At 39.8% G+C, this 22455-nt stretch overlaps 1 protein-coding gene across 3 annotated transcripts in view; it reads right to left on the reverse strand.

The window, feature by feature from the left end:
- The window catches only part of RAB27B (RAB27B, member RAS oncogene family), a 183453-nt gene that overhangs the window by 7768 nt on the left and 153230 nt on the right, over positions 1-22455 (reverse strand). For all 3 annotated transcript variants that reach the window (XM_030810396.1, XM_030810397.1, XM_030810398.1), the window contains 3 exons: positions 9744-9915; positions 8032-8117; positions 3068-3171 (listed from right to left, as the gene is read on the reverse strand). In XM_030810396.1, the coding sequence (XP_030666256.1) occupies positions 3068-3171; positions 8032-8117; positions 9744-9896 (343 nt within the window). In that variant the 5' untranslated portion in view covers positions 9897-9915. The remainder of the gene's footprint in view (positions 1-3067; positions 3172-8031; positions 8118-9743; positions 9916-22455) is intronic.

Raw genomic sequence — 22455 nt, forward strand, 5'->3', positions numbered from 1 at the left:
AAAGATCTTTTCAATCCATGTGCTATTCTTGGTTAAGGGGATTTCTTCTAATAATACAAATCGAGTTGCTAGCACATAGTAAGTATTCAGTAAATACGGAATACATCCGGGGAAATGCTCCCTGAGACGGCCATAACTGCTTCACACCACTTGTTCCTCAAATATAGATGGAGGTAAATAGAACATGATTTTTAAGCGGGTAAATTTGCTTTTTCCTTTAGGAAGTTGCTACCTTTCCTCTCCCTAACCTCCGAAGTGATGATCTATAGAGTGGAACATTTTTTAATCACTACAAATTCATGTAGAAACAATTTTAAGACAAGTAATTGTTTTTCTCTTTTCTCCAAAAAACACTATGTGTGGGGGGAGGGGGGAGGAGAGAGAGAAAGGAGGAAGCAAGGAAGGGAGGGAGGGAGGGAGGGAAGGAAGGAAGGAAGGAAGGAAGGAAGGAAGGAAGGAAGGAAGGAAGGGAGGGATGGAGGGAGGGAGGGAGGGAGGGAGGGACAGTTGGGGAGGGGAGAGCAGGGCAGGGCAGGGCAGGAAGGGAATGGTAAGAAAAAAAGGGGAAAAAATATAAGAAACCTGTCAAGCTGTGTTTTTGAGGTTACAGAGGCTGCTCTAATGTCTATCATAAGGCATGCTGTGTGCTACCTTGCCGAGACTAGAGGAAGAAGACAAAGAAAGGCTTACCCTGTAACACCAATTACTTGGGTGTTAAAAATTACAGTGTTATTAGGCATGACAATTAATTATCTTAAATCTCAGCAATATCCTTCTGGAGACATTTAACAAGGGAGACTCTCATCTGCCTTGAAAAAGGATAAACAAACTATTCTCTGAAAGAATTTAGTAAGCTTATTATCTCGTCTCCTCAGAATCTAATGCTACCACCAACATTTGGGTAAGGAAATACAGTATTAAATGGAAATAAAGGACAGATCCTAAGATAAACATTCATTTGGAGAAACAATTGTGAAAGTCAGAATTTGTTTCCCCATTAGTTACAAGGTTATTGAACCCACACTGAGAGTGGTTCTATATAATTATTATATATAATCATGAATTATATACAAAATATATTATCAATTTTGCATAATATGTAGTGATAAGAAATATATCTATTTTGAGCATCTACTCTGTGCCAGGCACTCACCCAGGCATGGCATATTGCATTGAAATAAAATGGAAAAGTCTACACTTTCATAAGAGCTTATATTCTAGTGGTAGAAAGCATCAAAAACACAAGCAAACCAAAAATACATCACATCATGTCAAGTGACGGCTGGGACTGAATGAACTCTAAAGCGTGTTGAGGGGATACAGAGTGATGAATACTATTTCAGATGGGTTGGTCAGTCAAGAGACAAATAAGGTTTGGGTAAAACTTGAAGTGGGTGTAGAAGTGATATGGTTTAGATCTGTGTCTCACATTGAAATGTAATCACCAATGTTGGAATTGGGGCCTAGTGGGAGGCAATTGGATCCTGGGGGATAATTTCTCATGAATGGTCTAGCACTATCCCCTGGTGCTGTTCTCATGATAGTGAGTTCTTATGAGGTCTGGTTATTTAGAAGTGTGTGGCACGTCCCCCTTTGCTCACTTGCTGCTGCTGCCATGTCAGATGTGCCTGTTCCTCCTTCGCCTTCCACCATGATTGTAAGTTTCCTGAGGCCTCCCCAGAAGCCAAGAAGATGCCAGCAACATGCTTCCCACACAGCCTGCAGAACTATGAGCCAATTAAACCTCTTTGCTTTATAAATTACCCAGTCTCAGGAATTTCTTTACAGCAATGCAAGAATGAACTAACACAACAAGTAATCCAAAAAATACATAACGCATTATCAGGTGATGGCCATGATCTATAAAGTGTGTTGAGGGGATACAGAGTGATGAGTATTACTTTAGATGAGGTAGGCAGTCAAGAAATAAATAAGGTTTGGCCAGAACTTCATGGTAATGAAGAAACTAGCACAGGGCTGTAAATGGGAGAAGAGAAAACAAGATAAAGGGAATGGCAAGCTTTTCATATTGGGAATAGCATGTGAGCCAGTTTGGCTGAAGTCTAGTGAGCCGGGCCCAAGTAAGAGGGAATTAGGGAGGAAGCCCAGACATCATCACAGTGACCTTGTAGGTAAGTGAAGGACTCTGGATCTTATTCTGGGTAAGATGGAAAGTTACAGAAGGACTTTGAGCAGAACAACATGATCTGGTTTTTAAAAAATACAACTCTAGCTACAGATGGCCCAGACAAATCTGGAAATGATAAGAGCAGCCCCATAGGACAACTCAGCTGTCCTGCTACTTGTATATCCTGCTAGGATCAAAATTCTTATTTGTAATAAAAAATACAAATGAAATATGCCCTTTATTGTGACATCAAGTAAAAGATAAAGGAAAATTCCAATACTTCTCTCCTATGTTGATGTATGTCAATATGACTTTAGTAATCGATTAGGCAACATTTCAATTTGTATTATATCGAAGTTTCCACAGAGGCTGGAGATTTGTCTTTACATGGTTTCCTCACATTTGAACACTTTTTTAAAAGTAAAATTCCCAAGCGAGCTGACTGGCTGGCACACTGTGCTGTGCCTCACCTTATCATCATGCGACTGGTCTGCTCTGGTTTCACGCCTAATTAACCCACTAGTGTTTAACACACCTTAAGTGCCAGTGTCCCCTCATAAAATACTGCTGATTTTCCCTGTGATCTCTCCAGGTCAAATGTAGTAGCTCACTTAGTTTTAAGAAGTCCTTCAAGATTTACTGGAAAAGTGGAATTAATGGCCTTTCAATGGCAATAATAAAGATCTTAAATACAAGTGGTGATAAAGCAACATAGGCTTCCTCTAAAAATACCAAAGGAAAATACGATTCCAAGCTACCTAGGGTGGTCCACATAAAGGCTACCACTTTGAAGGTGACACAGTGACACAGGCGACACTAAACTCATGACTTTGAAAGTTAGTCTGTGGTACCCAGTCTGGTTTCATCTTGCAAGACCACCAAGCACCTAGGGCAGTTGGGTCCCAAAGCGGCCAATGCACATTACTCAGTCCCACTTACTCATCCAGTTTCTGACATTTAAGAAGCTCTGTTGACTGGTGAGGTCAAACATTAATAAGAAGCCCATGGCGTCTCTGAAAAACGCAGTGGTGAGACTCCGGAACCTGCCAAGGAAACACAGTGGGTAGTTCTGAAAGTTAGTCCACGTATCTTTGACAACAACACAAACAACAGTTTCCCTTTCAGGTATGAATTCTCCGTGGCTGGCCCTTATGGAATATGTTAGGGAAATGGGAATGTGGGCAGGGAAATTGATGAAGAACCAAGGGAGAAGATTTGGTTGTAGATTTTTTTTTTTAAGACCACTTCTTGGCTTTCTGATCTCACAGCACTTTATACACACAGTTTGTAACATTCAATCACGGATTTGCTTACACAGCTTCTTGGAATCTTTTTGGCTCGTGGGCATTTTGTGGTCCACAATTAAAATGTAAAGCACTTTAGAGTGGGGACTTTAACTTATACTTTCCATCTTTCTTTTCTGTGCCCAGAAGAAAGCTTGGCACACAGTAGCCTGAAAATGAATGCCTGTGATGATATGAAGGAAACCGCAACTTGTTAGCTACAGGAATTGGAATTCTTTTGTAAGGAAAAATATTGATGACAAAACTCTTTTTAAAAAGCACTGTTCAGGGGTAAAACTGAGCTTCAGGTTGGCATCTAGGATTCACGTGGAAAAGGAAGATGATTGGAGGACTGAGTGGGGATCAGGACAGAAAAGAGACATAGTCATTGAGGAAAGAAGGAAAGAACTCTCATTTCTAATCAAGATTTTAGAGAATTTGCTCTTTCGTGTGCAATGCAAAGTTTTTCCCTGCGTGGTCAGCTTTCCATGCCCCCACCCCTGACCCCAGCCGCCACCAACCATCTTTAGTGAAGTTAAAGATGTGCTGAGATTCACTTCAATAAGAGCAATGGGCAAAACCAGAGACCACATATAGGGACCAGAGAAGGTTTTGAATTTGGCAATGGATTTTTAGAAAGGCACGTAACTTTGAACTAGAGATATCGCTTCCTATCCTAAATGTTCTTCTAATTTTTGGTCTCCTATTTTAGCCTATTTGTAGACCCTTTGTGTTGGTTTCCTCAGAGGTCTATTCTTGACCCCTCTCACTCTATATACATTGACTGGATAATCTTATCCACTTCCCTGGCTCATTTGTAGCCTGTGTATTGAGAAGCCCAAAATTAGAGATCTAGAGATTCCCTGCCTTTCACATTAGATGCCTAATTACTTGTTGGATACTTCCACCTGGAGGAAACTCGGGCATCTCCAACTTCATACATCCAAAACCAAACTGGCCACTCTTCCTAATTTCTTTTTCTGTTTATGACATCACCATCCTTCTGGTTGCCATGATCCCTTCCTCCTTCACCTGGTGTCTACAGTTAACACACATCTTTTGACCTTCTCATTTCTGGCCATCTACTCTGCCACTACTCTACTTCCAAACCCATTCTCTCTCACCTGGACAACTTCAACAGCCTTCTGACTAGGCTTCCTGTGTCCAGTTTTGTTTGGGACCCTACTCCTATCACCACTCCATTTCTTCTCATAGATTATATCAATGCTCTACTAATGACATTTTAATGATTAGACATCACTCGTAAGGTAATGCACAGATGCCTTACAAAGCTGGCAAGGCTCTGCAGGAAGTGATCTTTGTTCATCTATCCAGCTTCATCCCTTTGACTACCCACAGAGATGCTGATCTTCTTTTAGTTCTTAGGAAGTTCACTCTGCTCCCCTGGGCTTTCACACATGCTGGTGTTTCTGTGGTTTACTTTGTCTTAGTGCTTCCTTTTCTTCCTACCCCTTCGTTGAGCCTGGATAGCACTCACTCGTACATTGTGCATGAGCAAATACATAATGGTATCAGAGGAAATATCACTTCCCCAAGGGGCCTTCCCAACACTGCATGTGGGCTATGGGCTCCTCCTGGTGGGCCTGCCCATGTCTTTGTTTTCCTGTTAGTATCCTAGGCTCCATTGCAATTGTTTATTCACCCAAATTCTACCCTAGACTGTAAGCTCCAAGGGGAAGGGAGCTGTGTTTCTAACTTGCTTTCCATCATATTTTCATGGCTCAGAACATGGTATTTGCTCACTAAATATTTGTGAAGTTAAACAGTGCAAGCGAAAGAAAGAAACAGTAAAAGATATACAATTATTAAATATTTTAAATGACTGCAACAGAGAATGATACTTTTCATACCAAAAGATGGGAGAAGAGATATTTTCACTGCTATTTATTTCCAAAGTAGGATTTGTTTGTAGGGCATCATCATGATCTAAAAATGTAGAGCAGAAATACCAAAAAAATTTATTCAATTTTTTCTTGTGGATTTGTTTCTACCATTCCTTGGAAGCCCACAGAGATTATAGTGCTTTGGTTGAATAGTTCTCCCTTTTTGGAAAGTAGCTGTACCCACAAAATTGTCTCCTACTCGACCATAATTGTGTCATGCCAGGAAAACTGCTCTTTGTTCTCTTCTTAAGTGTGTGTGTCTCATTTGAGGACAAAACTGTGTTATTCCCTCTCACTGCCCAGAGCGTATGACAAAGTTATTCAAAAACATGCTTGCCATAGTGATCTGATTGGGGCAAACAATTTCTCCTCCACAGCGGCATGGATAGTACATGCCTTGTTCCAGAGCAGTAACAGACATCCTGCTCTATTCTATCCAGTATCCCCCACGGGGAGACAAGTAATTCATTTCCAGCCTCCCCCACCCATCTCATTCTGTCTATTGAGTCAGCAGGGTGGAGGAACCACTGAAACCACGTTCCAAAGAGTTAAAGAAAACCAATGATGAACAGAAATTGGGTTTGCAGGATGGGAGATGAAGAAGAAAATAACTTGCTGAAACACTGAAACTCCCTCTGCTTATGAGATAAGAGAACTGGCTGAAATCGACTGGAACCAATATGGCTGACTGGAATCTGTACAGAATGAGGTTGCTAATGTCACAGCCTGAATTTCTACCACATGTTTCATACTAACTCCCCTTGAATTTCCACATGTGAACCCTGAGATAGAATGCAGAGATAAGTGCCCATGTCCAAGGACTTTCCAGCCCTCCCCTTTAGAACCTACCCCTGCCCCAACCTTTACTAATAAAAATACTGCTTCGAAAAGTCAGAACAAAAAGACAGATTTGAGCTTGACCCTCCTGTCTCCCTGCAAGTCGATTTGCAATAAAACCTTTCTTTTTCTCAAAATCCAGTGTCATAGTATTGGCTTCTAGTGCATTGAGCGATGACCCCCTTTTGCTCCAGAACACTAGGATCACAGAAGAAACAGACCCCAAAGCCACATTATCACTCCTCCCCCTCACTGGGAATGAAGTCTGTGCCCTGTATCCTTTAAGTTTTCTTAAGGGCCATGTGATTTTTCTCTTCCTTCCCATGATGTGACTTCTATCAATACCCATTATCTTACATGGATTGCACAGCCAGATGTCCTTAGGCATCTGGGCTGAGGTGTGAGGCATTGTTTATCTTGTTGCTTAGCTACACCTTATACATACACAGAATGCAAAATTCTCAAGGGATGAATAACCCAAGTGTTCTGAAGGCTGCCCTGAGTATTCCCCATTTCCCCCATAGAGCAGCTGCCTTCAGGGGACAGACAGAGAAGGCTGCCATCATGCAAGGCTGACATATCATGTGCGAGGACATATGGGAACCACATTTTCTCATATTACTTCTTCAAAAATGAATTAAAGTGCTCTATAAAACACATCTTTGTGACAACAAAACTGACATATGAACAGAGATTCTTGTGAGGAATGGCTTCAGAGGAACCAGCAGTGTTGAAGGGTGTGTGTAAATGGAATTCACAGTCAAAAAAGCTAACAGAGAGGGCCCAGCACCTCTCCTGGCGTTTACACTCGCTGAAAGCGAGAACACTTTGGATGCATTTCAAAGACGGAAGTGTTTACAAGCATAAGCATTCTAAGACATACGATGCAGGATTTGGAGGTATGTGCCTTCTAAATATCCTCTCTGCCAATTTTTTGCCACTTTTAATTTAATCTAATATTGAAAAGCTTCATTAGCTTGGGGTCTTTTGCACTTTGAAATCTTGGATCCTTTTTTTTTTTTTCCATCTAACAGTGGAATAATACCTCCAGCTCTAAGGAATTAACACTACTGTCTACTGAGTATTAGCTTGGACACTGTACCAGAGACAATGCTGAAAAGCCAGGCAAGATCTCCACACCTGTAAAGATGACAATTTTGTTGGAGTGAGAAGGCCCCAAGTGAATCAGTGAACAACAGTTAAAGATACAAATAGAATGTTCATTCTATGACAAGGTGGCATATAATTATTTAGACCTTAAGGGTGAAATAACTGGTGTCTGGAGTAGTTCAGAGGAAAAGTGGGAGTTTGTTTCAGCTGGGATGTTCAGACAGGCTTCATAGAAAAGACGAAATATGAGCTAGGCCTGGTACAAGGAGAGGATCAGAAAAAATGGGAAGAGAGTAAAATATTATAGCTGGAGGGCAATTGTTTATGATCAAAGTCTGAAAGGACAAAGCCAGTCGCACAGCATGGGACAAAGAGGCTGTGTTGAAATAACGGAGAGACTAGGAAGATCTTAACACCCTTTCTTCAACTCCCTCTTCAAGTAGCGCTTATAACGGCATTAATTTCCCATCTTCATTCAATTAAATTCTGGAGAACCTTTTTTTCTTCTAAAAAGTGCAAAGACAGTGCATGGTAAGAATCTTCAGAGAAATTTTTGAAAGTCTGATTTTTGAAATTCATACCAACTGCACAGTGCTACTGTGATTAATTAATTACGAATCATTTATTTTTATTTCTGGATACAAATGTCTATTTTGAAACCAGGAGAAGAGTTGCATATTATTTGTTTTTCAAGTTCACATACACCATTAATTTTAAAGTAAGTTTTTCTAAGCTATGTGTAGCTACAAATAAAGCAATTTACTATTACCGCTCTTGTCCTGCAGTGTCCCAAAGCTGAAGATGCACTTTAAATGCTTTCCCTGAAGATCCATTTGGTCCTTGTGCATTATAAACCTGAAAGATACAATGTTGATTAGTTGAGATTGCTTTGGATTTTGTCAACACTCAAATTCTTTGGGTTCACTCAGCATGTTTTTTCTCAATTACTATAATCAAAGTTCATAGTGCAGAATAAATATTTGCTTTATTTTTTTCCAGAATTATCACATGTACTCTCACTTTTAAATGTCAAGTGCAAGTATGATTTTCAACACAGTTTAGGCATATTGCAAACTTAAATTAGATACCTTCTGTCATTTCCTCATGAGGCAGCAAACATCAGATTTAGGACTCAAGTTCTAGGTTCAAATGCAAACTCTTCATTTAACCTCTTTGAGTCTTATTTTCTTATCTCTAAATTGAGACCCATAACCCCTTCCTGATTTACAGAGTTACTTCAAACTGCAAACTTCAGTGAAATCACAGATGTTAAAGCATTTTTTTAAAATCAGTAAAGTGCTTTACAAATACCTGAATATCTCTTACTGTGAAATGGACTTTCAAAATGACTTAGCCATGAAATATGCACAGACTTTCTCAATAAGTTGACACAGGACATTTCAAGCCTTTCTTCACTAGTCATTTAGTCAAAGGCTCTTTTTAGGTAAGTTTAATTTTTTTAAAAAAAATTCTGGCCTTTTTATTGTTTAAGCAAAGCCTAAAAGATTTAATATTTACTCAGTTTCCTTAAGTATAGTTTAGTGAATACGTTTTAAAGGGAAAATTCTGCAAGGACATGTACCCAGATACTGGAAAGGAGAGAAGGCAGGAAAACCCTGAATGGGTTGTCAGGGAGTTTGCTAAGCCTACACAACCATGTATTGACTTTCAGATCAGGTCCAGCACATTATAAAAAACCGTGATTCAACTTCCCAGGCAAGGGCTTCCAGTTACCATTTCTTTTGTTTTCTTTCTCAATTCTCAAGGAATGAGTAGATTTGTGACATCAACTGGAAGCCACAGCCATCTTGGCAATCAAGAATACCCAGGGTGGCAGTAAATCTGGCCTAGCTTCTGTGCCTATGCTACACATCTCACATGTCACAATATCCTTATTCCTGTCAATAGCGTCTAGCATAGGAGAAGGAAGTGGTTGTGATTCTCACTTAAACTCTCTTATCTTGGAAAATAGCATGATTGGTCTCACATTCTGTTCATAAGAAGCCAGTGATTGATGGCTGAGTCTACACATAAATAAAAATGCAGCAAGAGCTTACAAAGCTCATGTTCCAGATATTTGCCAATCATACTTTTAACTTCTTTCTTAAGAGTGGGGAAATGATCACTTGCCCTCATTGAGGACTTTAACTCAGATCAGAGTTAATGTTTTTAGATTCTAATAATTCAAGTTTTGAAAGATTTCTTAAGAATTTGTAGAAAACACACTATGCAAATCAGTAAAATATTGATTTGGACTGCCTTGTATACTTTGGGAGATGAGAGAGTGCCACTTAATACTTTTCTAGGAAAATGTTATTTATAGTTGAAAAGTAGTAAATAATATTCTAAAATAAATTAAAATGACAGGTTATGAATTTCATGTGACAAAAGACAGACTCCAATGCAATAAACATAGCTCCTTGATACTTATTTTATATAGGGGGATGAGTGACAAGGTTAGCAGTACGATTAAAAACTCACCACACGTTTTTCCCGAAAGTCTATTCCTACTGTAGTGATGAATTTGGGATTGAATTTATTATCTGTGTATCTATAAAGAAATGTTGTCTTCCCCACCCCTGAATCCCCGAGGGCCAGGAGTTTGATCAGATAATCATAGTCTCCATCGGTCATAGTGATGGTCTTGGTAGGTCTGTATAGGAGAGGGAAAACAAGTATGTTTTGATTAAAGTTGATTTTCCTTTGCTTTATATCAAAATATAACATAAATTTAATTTTCAGGGTTAAAAAGTTGAATACCTCTATTCTGCCATATTTGAAATTAACTTGATCAAAGCAGCTTTAGGGGTGAAGGCACATCTAATGTTTTACTCAGTACAAATCTTTTTACCTCATATCACCTAATATGCAAAATATGAAAAATATGCAAAATATCAATTGCCACAGTGTATTAGTCTGTTCTCATGCTGCTGTAAAGAACTGCCTGACATTGGATAGTTCATAAAGGAATGAGTTTTGACTCACAGTTCCACATGGCTGGGGAGGCCTCAAGAAACTTACAATCATTGCGGAAGGAACCTCTTCACAGGGTGGCAGGAGAGAGAATGAGAGCTGAGCAAAGGGGGAGGCCCCTTATAAAACCATCAGATCTTGTGAGAACTCACTATCATGAAAAAACATGAGCAGCATGGGGATAAACACCCCCAGGATTAAATTACCTCCCACTGTGTCCCTCCCATGAAACATGGGGATTATGGGAACCACAATTCAAGATGACATTTGGGTAGGGACACAGCCAAACCATATCACACAGCAATAGTAGAACTTAAAGTAAAAGGTCATAGACTTGTGTTTTAAAACCAGTGCATTTGGGATTAAGAGGATGGTATTAGGAAGAGGAGAGAGTCACATGGAACAGAAAACCCAGTCCAAGATGATGCAGATATCCTACAGAGAGACATCACTTATAGATAGAAAATGGAATAAAAAAGCAGAGGGATAAGTTTTGCATCTATCCACGCAGGATGAGCCTTCTATATAATTTGTATACAAATTATTCCTTTTTAATTTAAAACATTTAACAACTGACATGACAAGCTTTAATCCTGTACTGGTAACACCAAGAATACCAGGACACGTATTTGAATAACACAATTACCTACTTAGTGAAATCTCCACTTTTGAGATAAGCAAAATAATTTACTGCTCGGTACAACTTCCTGAATCATGGGCTATATTAATTGAAATGGGTTTGTCATATTTCATGTAAAGGAAGGCCTATGGAGATTTTTCTAGAATGCAAAGGTTTATCTCAGTATTATGTGACAGGGAGGAAGACTTCCCCACCTCTGAAGATCCAGAAAACACTGTATTCTTGAAGCATTCTGGGGTAATTAAAATTAAATTTCAACAACAGCCTATTCTATGGACATGATATGGTTAGGCTTTGTGTCCCCACCCAAATCTCATCTTGAATTTTAACCCCCATAATCCCCACATGACAAGGGAGAGACCAGGTGGAGGTAATTGAATCATGGGGGTGGTTTCCCCCATGCTGTTCTCATGATAGTGAGTGAGTTCTCATGAGATCTGATGGTTTTATAAGGGGCTCTTCCCCCTTCGCTCTCTCTCTCTCTCTCCTGCTGCCTTGTGAAGAAGGTGCCTAGCTTCCCCTTCACCTTCCACCACGATCGTAAGTTTCCTGAGGCCTCCCCAGCCGCGCTGAACTGTGAGTCAATTAAACCTCTTTTTATAAATTACCTAGTCTTGGGCAGTTCTCTATAGCAGTACGAAAATGGACTAATAGAGGACATATCTGAAATCACTAGCTAATTCTAATAACTTTTTATGTGTAAAAAAAATTGGTACATGTACATGTACAAAAAATTAAAATATTTTTTTGTTTTTATATTGTTACTTTAGTCACCAACCAAAACTGAAAACTTTTATGTCTTTGGGTAAATAATGATGAAGAATAGAATGAGGTACTCATCAAATAGTCCAGTAGCATTATATCATTTTGAATATTTGCATTGCTTTGCATTATACTTTACTATGAACGTATGTTTCTTTCATGAATTAATGCTTTTTGAGGTAGGATGTTTTTAAAGCTGCAAATTCATTTTTGCTCTAAAGTTTTCCTGCCATATAACACACTTTCTTCACTAGTAGAGCTCTCTGGATGGATTTTTGCTGACCATGGATGTTCTCAAAAAAAAAAAAATCTAGACAAAGCATAATCATTTCTTAGGAAGAGATCCATAGCACCCATCAAGACCAGTCTTCCTTAATAAAAGGATACACATGTTTCAATTATTGCCATGAAGGATACACATGTCTCAATTATTCCAGTATAGACATTGGAAAATGTCTATATTGTGTGACTGCCTAGAATGGACTGGTTTCTCAGATTCTCCAAAAAAAAAATTTGTTTTTGGAGAAGACAGGATCTCACTCTGTCGTCTAGGCTAAAGTGCAGTGGCATGATCAGGGCTCACTGCAGCATCGACCTTCCCTGGCTTAGGTGATCCTCCCAACTCAGCCTTCCTGGTAGCTGGAACTACAAACACACACCTCCACACCTGGTTATTTTTGTATTTTTTGTATAAATGGGGTTTCGCTATGTTGCCCAGGCTGGTTTCAAACTCCTGGGCTCAAGCGATCCACCCCTTTCAGCTTCCCAAAGTGCTGGGATTACAGACATGAGCCACCACGCCCAGCCTGGTAAAATATTTCACCAGGACTGTATCATTGAATATGTTGCTGCTCTTATTCTTAGTTGCTGCTGTTAGTCAACCCAAATGGATAGCTAGAGGAGTTTTCTGCCATCGTGTGATTTCCCCCCAAACTTAAGGTCTGTTATCACCATCACTCTACCTTTTTCCCTCTTCCCTTAAACTTGCTCATGTAAAACTATTTTGGAGGCTGATAATGTTTGTCATTTCACTAGTAGAATTGAATGAAACTGTTAATTTTCAGAAAAAAGAAAGTGCTTAAATTTATTATAAGATATTAGTAACTAAAGCCAAATTCTTCCATAGGCAAAAGCCTTAATTTTTCAAGCACAGTTTTTGCGGTGGGTGTGTGAAATTGAAGACACTGGATTCCGTGGCTCCCAGAAAAAATGAAAAGAATGGAGTCAATAAGACACATCTACATACTTTAAAATTTCGCTTAAAGCTAACTGTTTTTTTGTTTTTTTTTTTAGCAAGTGTGTGTGTATGTATGCGTGACAGTCTCAAGAAACGCTAAGTTATGAGCAAATCTAGTTAAATGTCTTCAATGCATAGTGTCGGGCCCAAAGATGAAAACTTTAAAAATGGAAGTTCTAGTCTAGCTTCTGACAAGGTCTGAATTTACTTAAAAGTGAAATAAGGATGTGAGAAAATACAATGTAATTTTGCAAGGTAGAATGATTAATTGATAAATGAGTCAAATCCTGGTTGTGTTTTCAATTCAAACAAAACAGTGTCTTCATGGACTACAGCGATCCAAGAAGACTGCAGAGGAAGGAAAATTTGCATTTAACCTTATAGCATGGAGGGGAATTAGACATGAGGAGAGGAGATACAGGACCATGGCATGGGAGATTACTTCCCACTTGCAGAATGAGACTATTACCACTTGCCAACTACATGACCTATCATGTTTTCCTGATTGGCAGCCAGACTGCTCTCTGTCGTTTGTACATAAACCTGCCTGGGGCAATACTGGTGCCACCTCCCAGTCAAAGTCTAATCCAGAGTGAACAATCCAGGCTAACACAAATCAATTCCACTGTGGCCCACATTGCTTCTTTTCTATAAGTGACGGGTGCTGGACACTTTGTGACATTTAATACAAATTCCACCTGAAATGAATGCAAAGCTTGGCGCTGTGGAAAAATCTTTATTTTTCCAATAGGCTATTTGACATATTAAGCTAGGTATGAGATAGTTCACTTCTAAGCTCCTTTCAAAAATGAATTTTATTTCTTATTTTTTATATCACTACTCTCCTCTCTTACTCTGTCTATGTCTATCTCCGTCAACACACACACACACACACACACACACACACACATACAGGATTTGGCTCAGCTCCTCTTTTTATTATTATGTGATTTTTTTTGAGTCCTAAAATCATATAGCCTCAATATTCTATTGTTGGTTGTTGGCATGGCAAATACAACACCATAAAAAAAAAGCCTTGGCAAATTTTCCTAGAACTGGGCTAAAAAAAATGGTGTGGGAAGGATCAAAAGGCTGACAAGTTTAACAGTATTGTTTATTCCTGCACAATGACTGATGGTCTTGCTGGTTCTTGGTTCTATGATATAAAAGGGAAGAAAAGGCCAGAAGACTGCAGTGTTTCAGGAAATGCATCTCACTTAGTCCTTATCGTGGTGTCACAAGCTGTACCACAAGAACCAGGAGGACTTTTAGATACAGACAAGCCCTTCATGGGAAGGCAAGGGGCTAAAAAGAGTAGGGAAAAGAACTGAAATGTATCACACCCATGAGGCTCTGTTTAATGAAGAGTCGTAAAGGTAAAAAGGAATTCAAGTAATCAGGTGGTCTAGCCCCTCAGTTTTTGGATGAGAAGTCATATACAGAGAAGGAAAATCCAAGATTATTATTATAATTTGAAATATAAAGTGTGTTAGAAACAAAGTAGGAATATTTTTATTTTATATGGAAAGGGAATTTTATCCTGGATATACGCAGAAACAGAATTTCCATAGCTAGAATATCTCAAATGAAGTTGCTCATGGATTCACTCTTCCCCACTCTATCTCTCAGCTCCCGCTATTTTTGTTTAATGTAAGTTCCATTAGCACAGAAACTTGATCTCTTTTGTCTACTGCGGATCCACAGAGCTCAGCTCAGTGGCTGCCATATAGAAGGAGTTCAATACATATTTGTTGAGTGTATAAATTTATTTAAGCTATCTGCAGCCATGCAAATGTCATGATTAATGAAATTAATCTCATGAGCCATTTGTGGAAGTGGTGTCCATCCGAGGGCAAGGACTTGGATTCTCCCTTCTTATCAGTGAGGTAAGTATTTAGATTAAAAGCTCACTGTAGTGCTTTCCAGGTCTGGCTTCCTGAGTTCATTTTTCTTTTCTTTTTTTTTAAGACAGAGTTTCACTCTTGTTGCCCAGGCTGGAGTGCAATGGTGCCATATCAGCTCACCGCAACCTCCACCTCCCGAGTTAAAGCCATTCTCCTGTCTCAGCGTCCTGAGTGGCTGGGATTACAGGCATGCACCACCATGCCTGGCTAATTTTGTATTTTTAATAGAGACGGGGTTTCTCCATTTTGGTCAGGCTGGTCTCGAACTCCCGACCTCAGGTGATCTGCCTGCCTCGGCCTCCCAAAGTGCTAGGATTACAGGCATGAGCCACCATGCCTGGCCCCTGAGCTCATTTTTCTATCTTAAGTTGCACAAGAGTACAAAACCTTCTCAAAATAGAATATATCTTCAGTGAAATAGTTTCAAATAACATGAGAAAAGGCAAAGCAGAGAGAAACTGCACTTGAAAGTAAAATTTGTGCTAGCAGAGAACACATAAAGCTGTCAATTGAATAGGACAGGGCTCAGAGAACTGGGCTCCTCCATATAAGCATCTATTTGCCATCTAACATACCCTTATCACCACCTCTTACTCACATGGCATTTTGCATGGCTCTGAGGATATACTCCTTGCTCGCCAGTGGTGAGCTTGGCAAATGCTACAGTTACGTGTTGATGGCTACTCCACATTTGGAATTACCCACACAAACTTTGGTGCTCTTTGCCAGTCTACTGGATAACAGTCTCAAGAAAGCCTTGACAAGCTATGAACCTGTGACTTTAATATATTAAATTAACAGAAACCAACTTAATATATATATATATATATTTTTTTGAGACTGAGTCTTGCTCTGTCGTCCAGGCTGGAGTGCAGCGGCCCAATCAAGGCTCACTGCAGGCTCCGCCTCCCGGGTTCATGCCATTCTCCTGCCTCAGCCTCCTGAGTAGCTGGGACTACAGGTGCCCGCCACCATGCCCGGCTAATTTTTTGTATTTTTAGTAGAGACGGGGTTTCACCGTGTTAGCCAGGATGGTCTCGATCTCCTGACCTCGTGATCCTCCCGCCTCGGCAACTTAGTATTCCTTTTTTTTTTTTTTTTTTGAGACGGAGTCTCTCTCTGTCACCCAGGCTGGAGTGCAGTGGAGCAATCTCGGCTCACTGCAAGCTCCGCCTCCCGGGTTCACGCCATTCTCCTGCCTCAGACTCTCCAAGTAGCTGGGACTACAGGCGCCCACCACCACGCCCGGCTAATTTTTTGTATTTTTTAGTAGAGACGGGGTTTCACGGTGGTCTCGATCTCCTGACCTCGTCATCCGCCCGCCTCGGCCTCCCGAAGTGCTGGGATTACAAGTGTGATCCACCGCGCCCGGCTGGCAACTTAGTATTCTTAAGACACTTCGGAAAGCTCAAAATAGTAGGCAGATAAGGTATCAGCGATATTTCTTTGCATTCCGTGTACAGAGTTTCAGAAAAATAAAGCTGTCAAGCACAAGATAAGCAGATGTTTAATATTTCCTCATTTATCTTTGTTGGATTGGGTTATGTCAGGATTTAGTAGGTACATTTTCAGATCTGGAACTCTCACAGCAAGCACTTCACTGTCTGAACGATAGCCTCAGGGTGGTTCCCACTAATTGACTATGATATATTCGTTCCCATAACCACATTTATGTCCTGAAGGTTAGAATTAAACTACGGGTGGCTAAAGTACTCTAAGGACCTGCAGACTACCAAGAGAACAGAAGGCACATTTCTGAGGGAAGGGGAAGTTTCTTTAGTATATTTTTTTTAGCATTTTGTTCTATTAGGAAGGCAGTGAATTTTTATTTCAGCTCTTCTTAAAGACTATTTAGAATTAATTGATGAGTGCCCATATGAAAGGTTTCAGATCAAATTGCAAATACAAATTAACATCAACTAAAAAATTACTTTTTCTCTAAATAGCATATTTTCCTTTGGCTTAGTTTAGTTGCATCTTTTGAAACTATATGAATATTCTTTCACTTTTTATTGTAGAAAATTTCAAACATATACTAAATTTGAGAGAATAGTATAATCAATCACTCAGCTTCTAAATTATCAATATATGGCCATTCTTCTTTCATCTGCCCTATAACTCTCCACCTACCAGATTATTTTGAAGCAAATGTCAGACATCATAATGTTTTTTCATAAATAATTCAATACATATTTGTAGAACAAGATCTCTCAACTTTACCACAATTGGCATGGTGTATTCTATACAGAAGGTTATTAAGTTGGCTTTTTAATTAGATAGGTCTGAAATCATGTGTTAATGATGTTTGAACCTGTATTTCACTTACAACAAATCAAAGTCAAGTATGTTTTCATATGTTTAATGGTTTTTCAATTTATTATTTTGAATTTTCTAGATGTACAGTCATATCCTTTCTTAATAGAGCTTTAGGTCTTCCTCTCAAATTCTTATGCTTCTATTTGTTTTTTCTTATCCACTTTCACTGGCCAATACCTCTATTATAAAATTAAAGAGTAGCAGTGGGGAGTAGACTTCTTTGTTTCTGATTTTAATTGAAAATTTTTTTAGTGTTTTCCCATTAAGCAACATGCTGGCTGCTTTTAACATGAGTAGATATTAAATTTGTCAATTGCACTTTCTTCCTCTATTGAGATGATCTTCTGATTTTTCTCCTTAGCTGGATTTTAATGGATTTCATTATGTAGAATCATCTTTACATTTCTGAAATAAATTTTACTTGTTCATGATGTATCATTTTTAATGTGCTGTTGGGTTCTGTTTCTTATATTTTATCTAATTTTAAAAATTGGTATTCATAAGTAAAATTTATCTTGTTTTTGAAACAATCTTTGGTTTTGACCTTTGCATTATATTAACTTCATAGAATGTAAAATGTTTCCATCATTTCTGTGCTCTGAAATAGTTCATGTATTCTTGGGATTATCTGATTTTTGAACGTTAGAAAGAAATTCTATGTAAAACCACGTTGTCCTGGTGGTTTTGTCTGGGACTGTTTTCTGAATTATCTTCTGTTTTCTTTGGTAATTGGCCCATTTAATCCTGTTTTTTCTTAGGTCAGTTTTGTAAAGCTGAAATGTTACAGAATATTAACCATTTCATCTAGGAATTCAAATGTATTTATATGGAGTTGTACAGACTATTTTCATATGATTTTTAAAATTCCCTCTGTTTTGATACTTATTTCCTACTTGACATTTCTAATTCTATACATTCGAACCTATTTGTGGAAGGCTTTGGAAAACAAAGCACCAGTGTTATTTCTTCAAGAGTTTATTTTTATTAATAATATAGCCTAGGTTATTAATCCTATTTTCTACCACCATTCACTTTTTGCTTAGAATGTCCTCTTCAGCACTGCTCTATCTTCTAAATTTAATCACACCCACAATTCTGCTGTCCATGAGTTCTTGCACTTCTCCAGTTTTACTCCAGTTTCTATACACCCACTAAAAGACAAGTGCTGTGGGGTCAATTTCTAGTGAACCTTGAAAATCTGGACATGAATTTGCTAAAACCCAAATACGCTCAAGGAACATTCTTGCTGGGAACTCTGACGTTTGTCAATAACGTTTTATAATCAGTGTTGGGAAAGGACTTTTCCATGATCTAAGACATTTTGCCTGAATTGAATGTGTTTTTTAATCACTGTTTACTAATATTGATCCATTCAGATCAACGCTTGTCATGCATTTCCCTGCTACGAATGATTACAACTCAGCAGGACCCAAACCAGCACAAAGCTATTTTGTTCCCAGGTGCAGAACAATATTGACAGATACTGCAAATGGATTCCATCTGAGAACAACATGAAAGCAAAGAGCTAGTATTATCCCCGAAGTTCACATATATCCATGGGTAGAAAGTGAATCCCTAATTAATATATCCTTTAAAACACTGTTTTGCAGACAAGACCCAAATCTCAGGGTTAGTTAAAACAATTTAGGCTTTTGTCTTCAGATGAGAAAATGATCAGGAGGAACAAAACAGTACTACACAAATTTGCTGTTTCAGATTCAGAGAAGCCTTCGTGAGGGCTTGTGTTTATGGGCTATAAGTAATTGAGAAACATTTTTAAATGCCGATAGCCTAAAATACCTCTTAATGAAAACATAGAGGTTAGTTCGTGACCAGCCTGGCCAACATGGTGAAACCCCATCTCTACTAAAAATGCAAAAATTAGCCAGGCATGGTGGCACACATCTGTAATCTCAGCTACTTGGGAGGCTGATGCAGGAGAATCACTTGAACCCAGGAGGCAGAGGAGGTTGCAGTGAGCTGAGATCGCGCCATTGTACTCCAGCCTGGGCAATAAGAGAGAAACTCCGTCTCAAAAAACAAACAAACAACAACAACAAAACTGAGAGTTTAGAATGTCACATCCTTCTTGGAAACATAAATGATAAATGTGTGCAGTGCCAAAGTGTGCCAAAGTGTGCCCAAGGTTATGCTGAGGGCTAGGTGTACTGGGCCTTTCTTGCATTGCTATAAAGAAATATCTGAGACTGGGTACTTTATAAAGAAAAAAGGTTTAATTCACTCACGGTTCTGCAGGCTTTACAGGAAGCATGGTGCTGGCATTTGTTTGGCTTCTGGGGAGGCCTCAGGAAGATTACAATCATAGTGGAAGGCAAAAGGGGAACAGGTACATCATATGGCAAAAGCAGGAGCAAGTGAGAGAGATAAAGTGAAGGTGCCACACACTTTTAAATGACACAGCCAAGGTTCCTGACTGGGCCTTAGAAGTAGAACACCACACTTAATTAGTTCAAGCTGGTGGCCAGAATAAGGATTTAGAAGCATCTCCCCTACTTAGCATCTCTCTGACTTTTATTTTAATAAAATAAGAACTAATCTTGTGCGAACACACTCACTATCACAAAGACAGCACCAAGCCATGAGGGAACCAACCCTGTGACCCAAACACCTCCCACCAGACCTCACCTCCAGCATTGGAAAACACATTTCAGCATGAGATTTGGATGGGGACAAATCTCCAAACTATATCACTAGGTGTGTGTGCAGTTCCACGGGAAACCACCAGTTTCTTTGGTAAGTCATTTGCACTACTGAGGGTTGAGGTGGTGAGAGAGGCAGGCAAGTTCTCATTCTTTCTTATGGATTCCTATTGAATCTTGCTTCCTCCACTTCATGTCCATCTTTCTTTGCTGCCTCTGGTTCTGCTAACTTCAGGTTCATAAGACATAAAAGCACCAGGTGGCCGGGCATGGTGGCTCACGCCTGTAATCCCAGCATTTAGGGAGGCCGAGGCAGGTGAATCACGAGGTCAGGAGTTTGAGACCAGCCTGACCAATATGGTGAAACCCAGTCTCTACTAAAAATACAAAAATTAGCTGGGCCTGGTGGCAGGTGCCTGTAATCCCAGCTACTCAGGAGGCTGAGGCAGCAGAATCGCTTGAACCCAGGAAGCGGAAGTTGCAGTGAGCCGAGATAGCGTCACTGCACTCCATTCTGGGCAACAGAGTGAGACTCCATCTCAGAAAAAAAAAGAAAAGAAAAGGAAAAGAAAGCACCAGGCTTACAAAGATATGCCCAGCCAGCTCCTACGATTGCATAAGGTCTAATCTGATTAATAATGCTGTTTTTCAGTACCACTCTGCAATGGGAATAGCACAGCCAAGGTTGTTGACTGCACATGAGTAGTAGAACACCACACCTAATTGGCTCAATCTGGTGGCCAGAGATAAGAATTTAGAGGTACCTCTCCCACTTAGCATCTCTCCCACTTTTATTTTAATAAAACAAAGATTTATTTTAACCAAAAACTCATTTTTGGTTATTATTTTGGTTAAAATAAGTTTTTAAACTTAAACCAAAGAAAGTGGGCTCCCCACTTCCTGCTCTTTCCTTTAAAGAGACTGTTCAGGCATTTGCCCAATACTTTAGTGTGACCCACAACCTACTCCTTATATACACTAGTTGCCACGTGCTACTTGCTCTTCTTGTTCTCTGACTCTTCATTCCTGCCTTGTGTGACTTGGGGATGAAGGACTGTTTCACTGACTCATCGCGCCCTCCCTGCCCAGGATCTGTACATAAAAACCTTTGAACTTGTTTGCCGTTATGGTGGTGCCTTGAATTGGTGTCTTCCATCTAAAACATGAGGAGCTGCCCCACATCGGGTTTTCTCCAGGACACTGAGGAGAAAAAATGGTTTGGCTCCCAGTGCCAGAATGATGGTTAGTCAGGCATAAACTGGACACAGGTCAGACAAGAGCCACAAGAGTGTCTGTCAGTATAAACATTACCTGTTTGAGGGACCCCTGCCCTCCCCTCCCCTCCCCGTCACAGGTAGGACAACTAGGCATCTGGCCGTCTGCCAGGTAAAAGGATCCCTGCCGGGCGCAGTGGGTCACGCCAGTAATCCCAGTACTTTGGGAGGCCGAAGCGGGCGGATTACCTGAGGTCAGGAGTTTGAGACCAGCTTGGGCAACATGGTGAAACCCCGTCTCTACTGGAAATACAGAAAAATTAGCCAGGTGTGGTGGCACATGCCTGTAATCCCAGCTACTAGGGTGGGTGAGGCAGGAGAGTCGCTTGAAACCAGGAAGCGGAGGTTGCAGTGAGAAGGTATCACGCCATTGCACTCCAGCCTGGGCTACAGAGCGAGACTCCCTCTTGGAGCTTGGAGCGTGGGGCGCCGGGGGGGCGGGGTGGGGAGGCGGGGAGGAGAAGGATCCCACAGGGAGCCCCTGAGAGTCACACTGTAAACACCCAAGTCCAGCTGCCCTTCATTTCCCTTTGGGACAGTGTTGCTAGCAGGTCTGGGATTGGAACCCTAATTTAGCTGGGGGCTCTCAAAACACACTCATAGTGATTCTGGTTTTTTTTTTTTTTTTTTTTTGATAAAACTCTCACTGATAAAACTTTCCAGAATGCTGATAATACAGCCTGAGGTATCTGTCTTTGTTTTTTAAAGTTTAGAAAATTAAAGCATAGCTACTGTTACAGCTAGGATAGGGCCATGGACAGAACTGCTATTTCAAATCTGATATCCTGCATAACTTACTTCCAACCTATGAATTCCAGTTTTGAAAGAAAGCCATATAATTACCATATGAAGGTATCCTGCTTATATATCCTGATAACCAGCTGAGAGGGTCTTTCAGTGAATTGGCCTATAGTTGAAGTGTTTATTGCATATTCAATTTCAGTATTTCTATATCCACTGAAACAAAGTTATGAACATTTAACATTAGCTTATTTAACTCTAAGGTGCAGTTTTGGCATTTCCCTCCAAATTCTTCAAAAGAAGACCTATGGATGCTAACTTGTCTTAAAATCAAATAGCAAATGGATCAAAGAACTCTTGCTTCATTTCCACGTATCAACCTTCAGCTCACATTGATGACAAGGAAGGGGAAAATTTGGCTCCTTGTCCACTTTACAGCCTATTAAGCCAAAGGAAGAATAACTCTTTCATGGTTTGGAATAGGGCACCTTCAGAGATTACGCTTAAGTTAAAGGCCTCATGAAATCCATAAAGGGTAACTGGAAACTTCATAGATAGTTCTTTACAACATTATGGTATAGAATTTCATGGTTATTTCCCCAGACAGGTATACTTGGTAATTCTTATGTACCAACTAACATAATTTCCACATAAATCTAATAAGTTTTTATCAAGCAAAGCAAATT

The sequence above is a fragment of the Nomascus leucogenys genome, chromosome 4, assembly GCF_006542625.1.
Source record: "Nomascus leucogenys isolate Asia chromosome 4, Asia_NLE_v1, whole genome shotgun sequence".
Taxonomy (NCBI): domain Eukaryota; kingdom Metazoa; phylum Chordata; class Mammalia; order Primates; family Hylobatidae; genus Nomascus; species Nomascus leucogenys.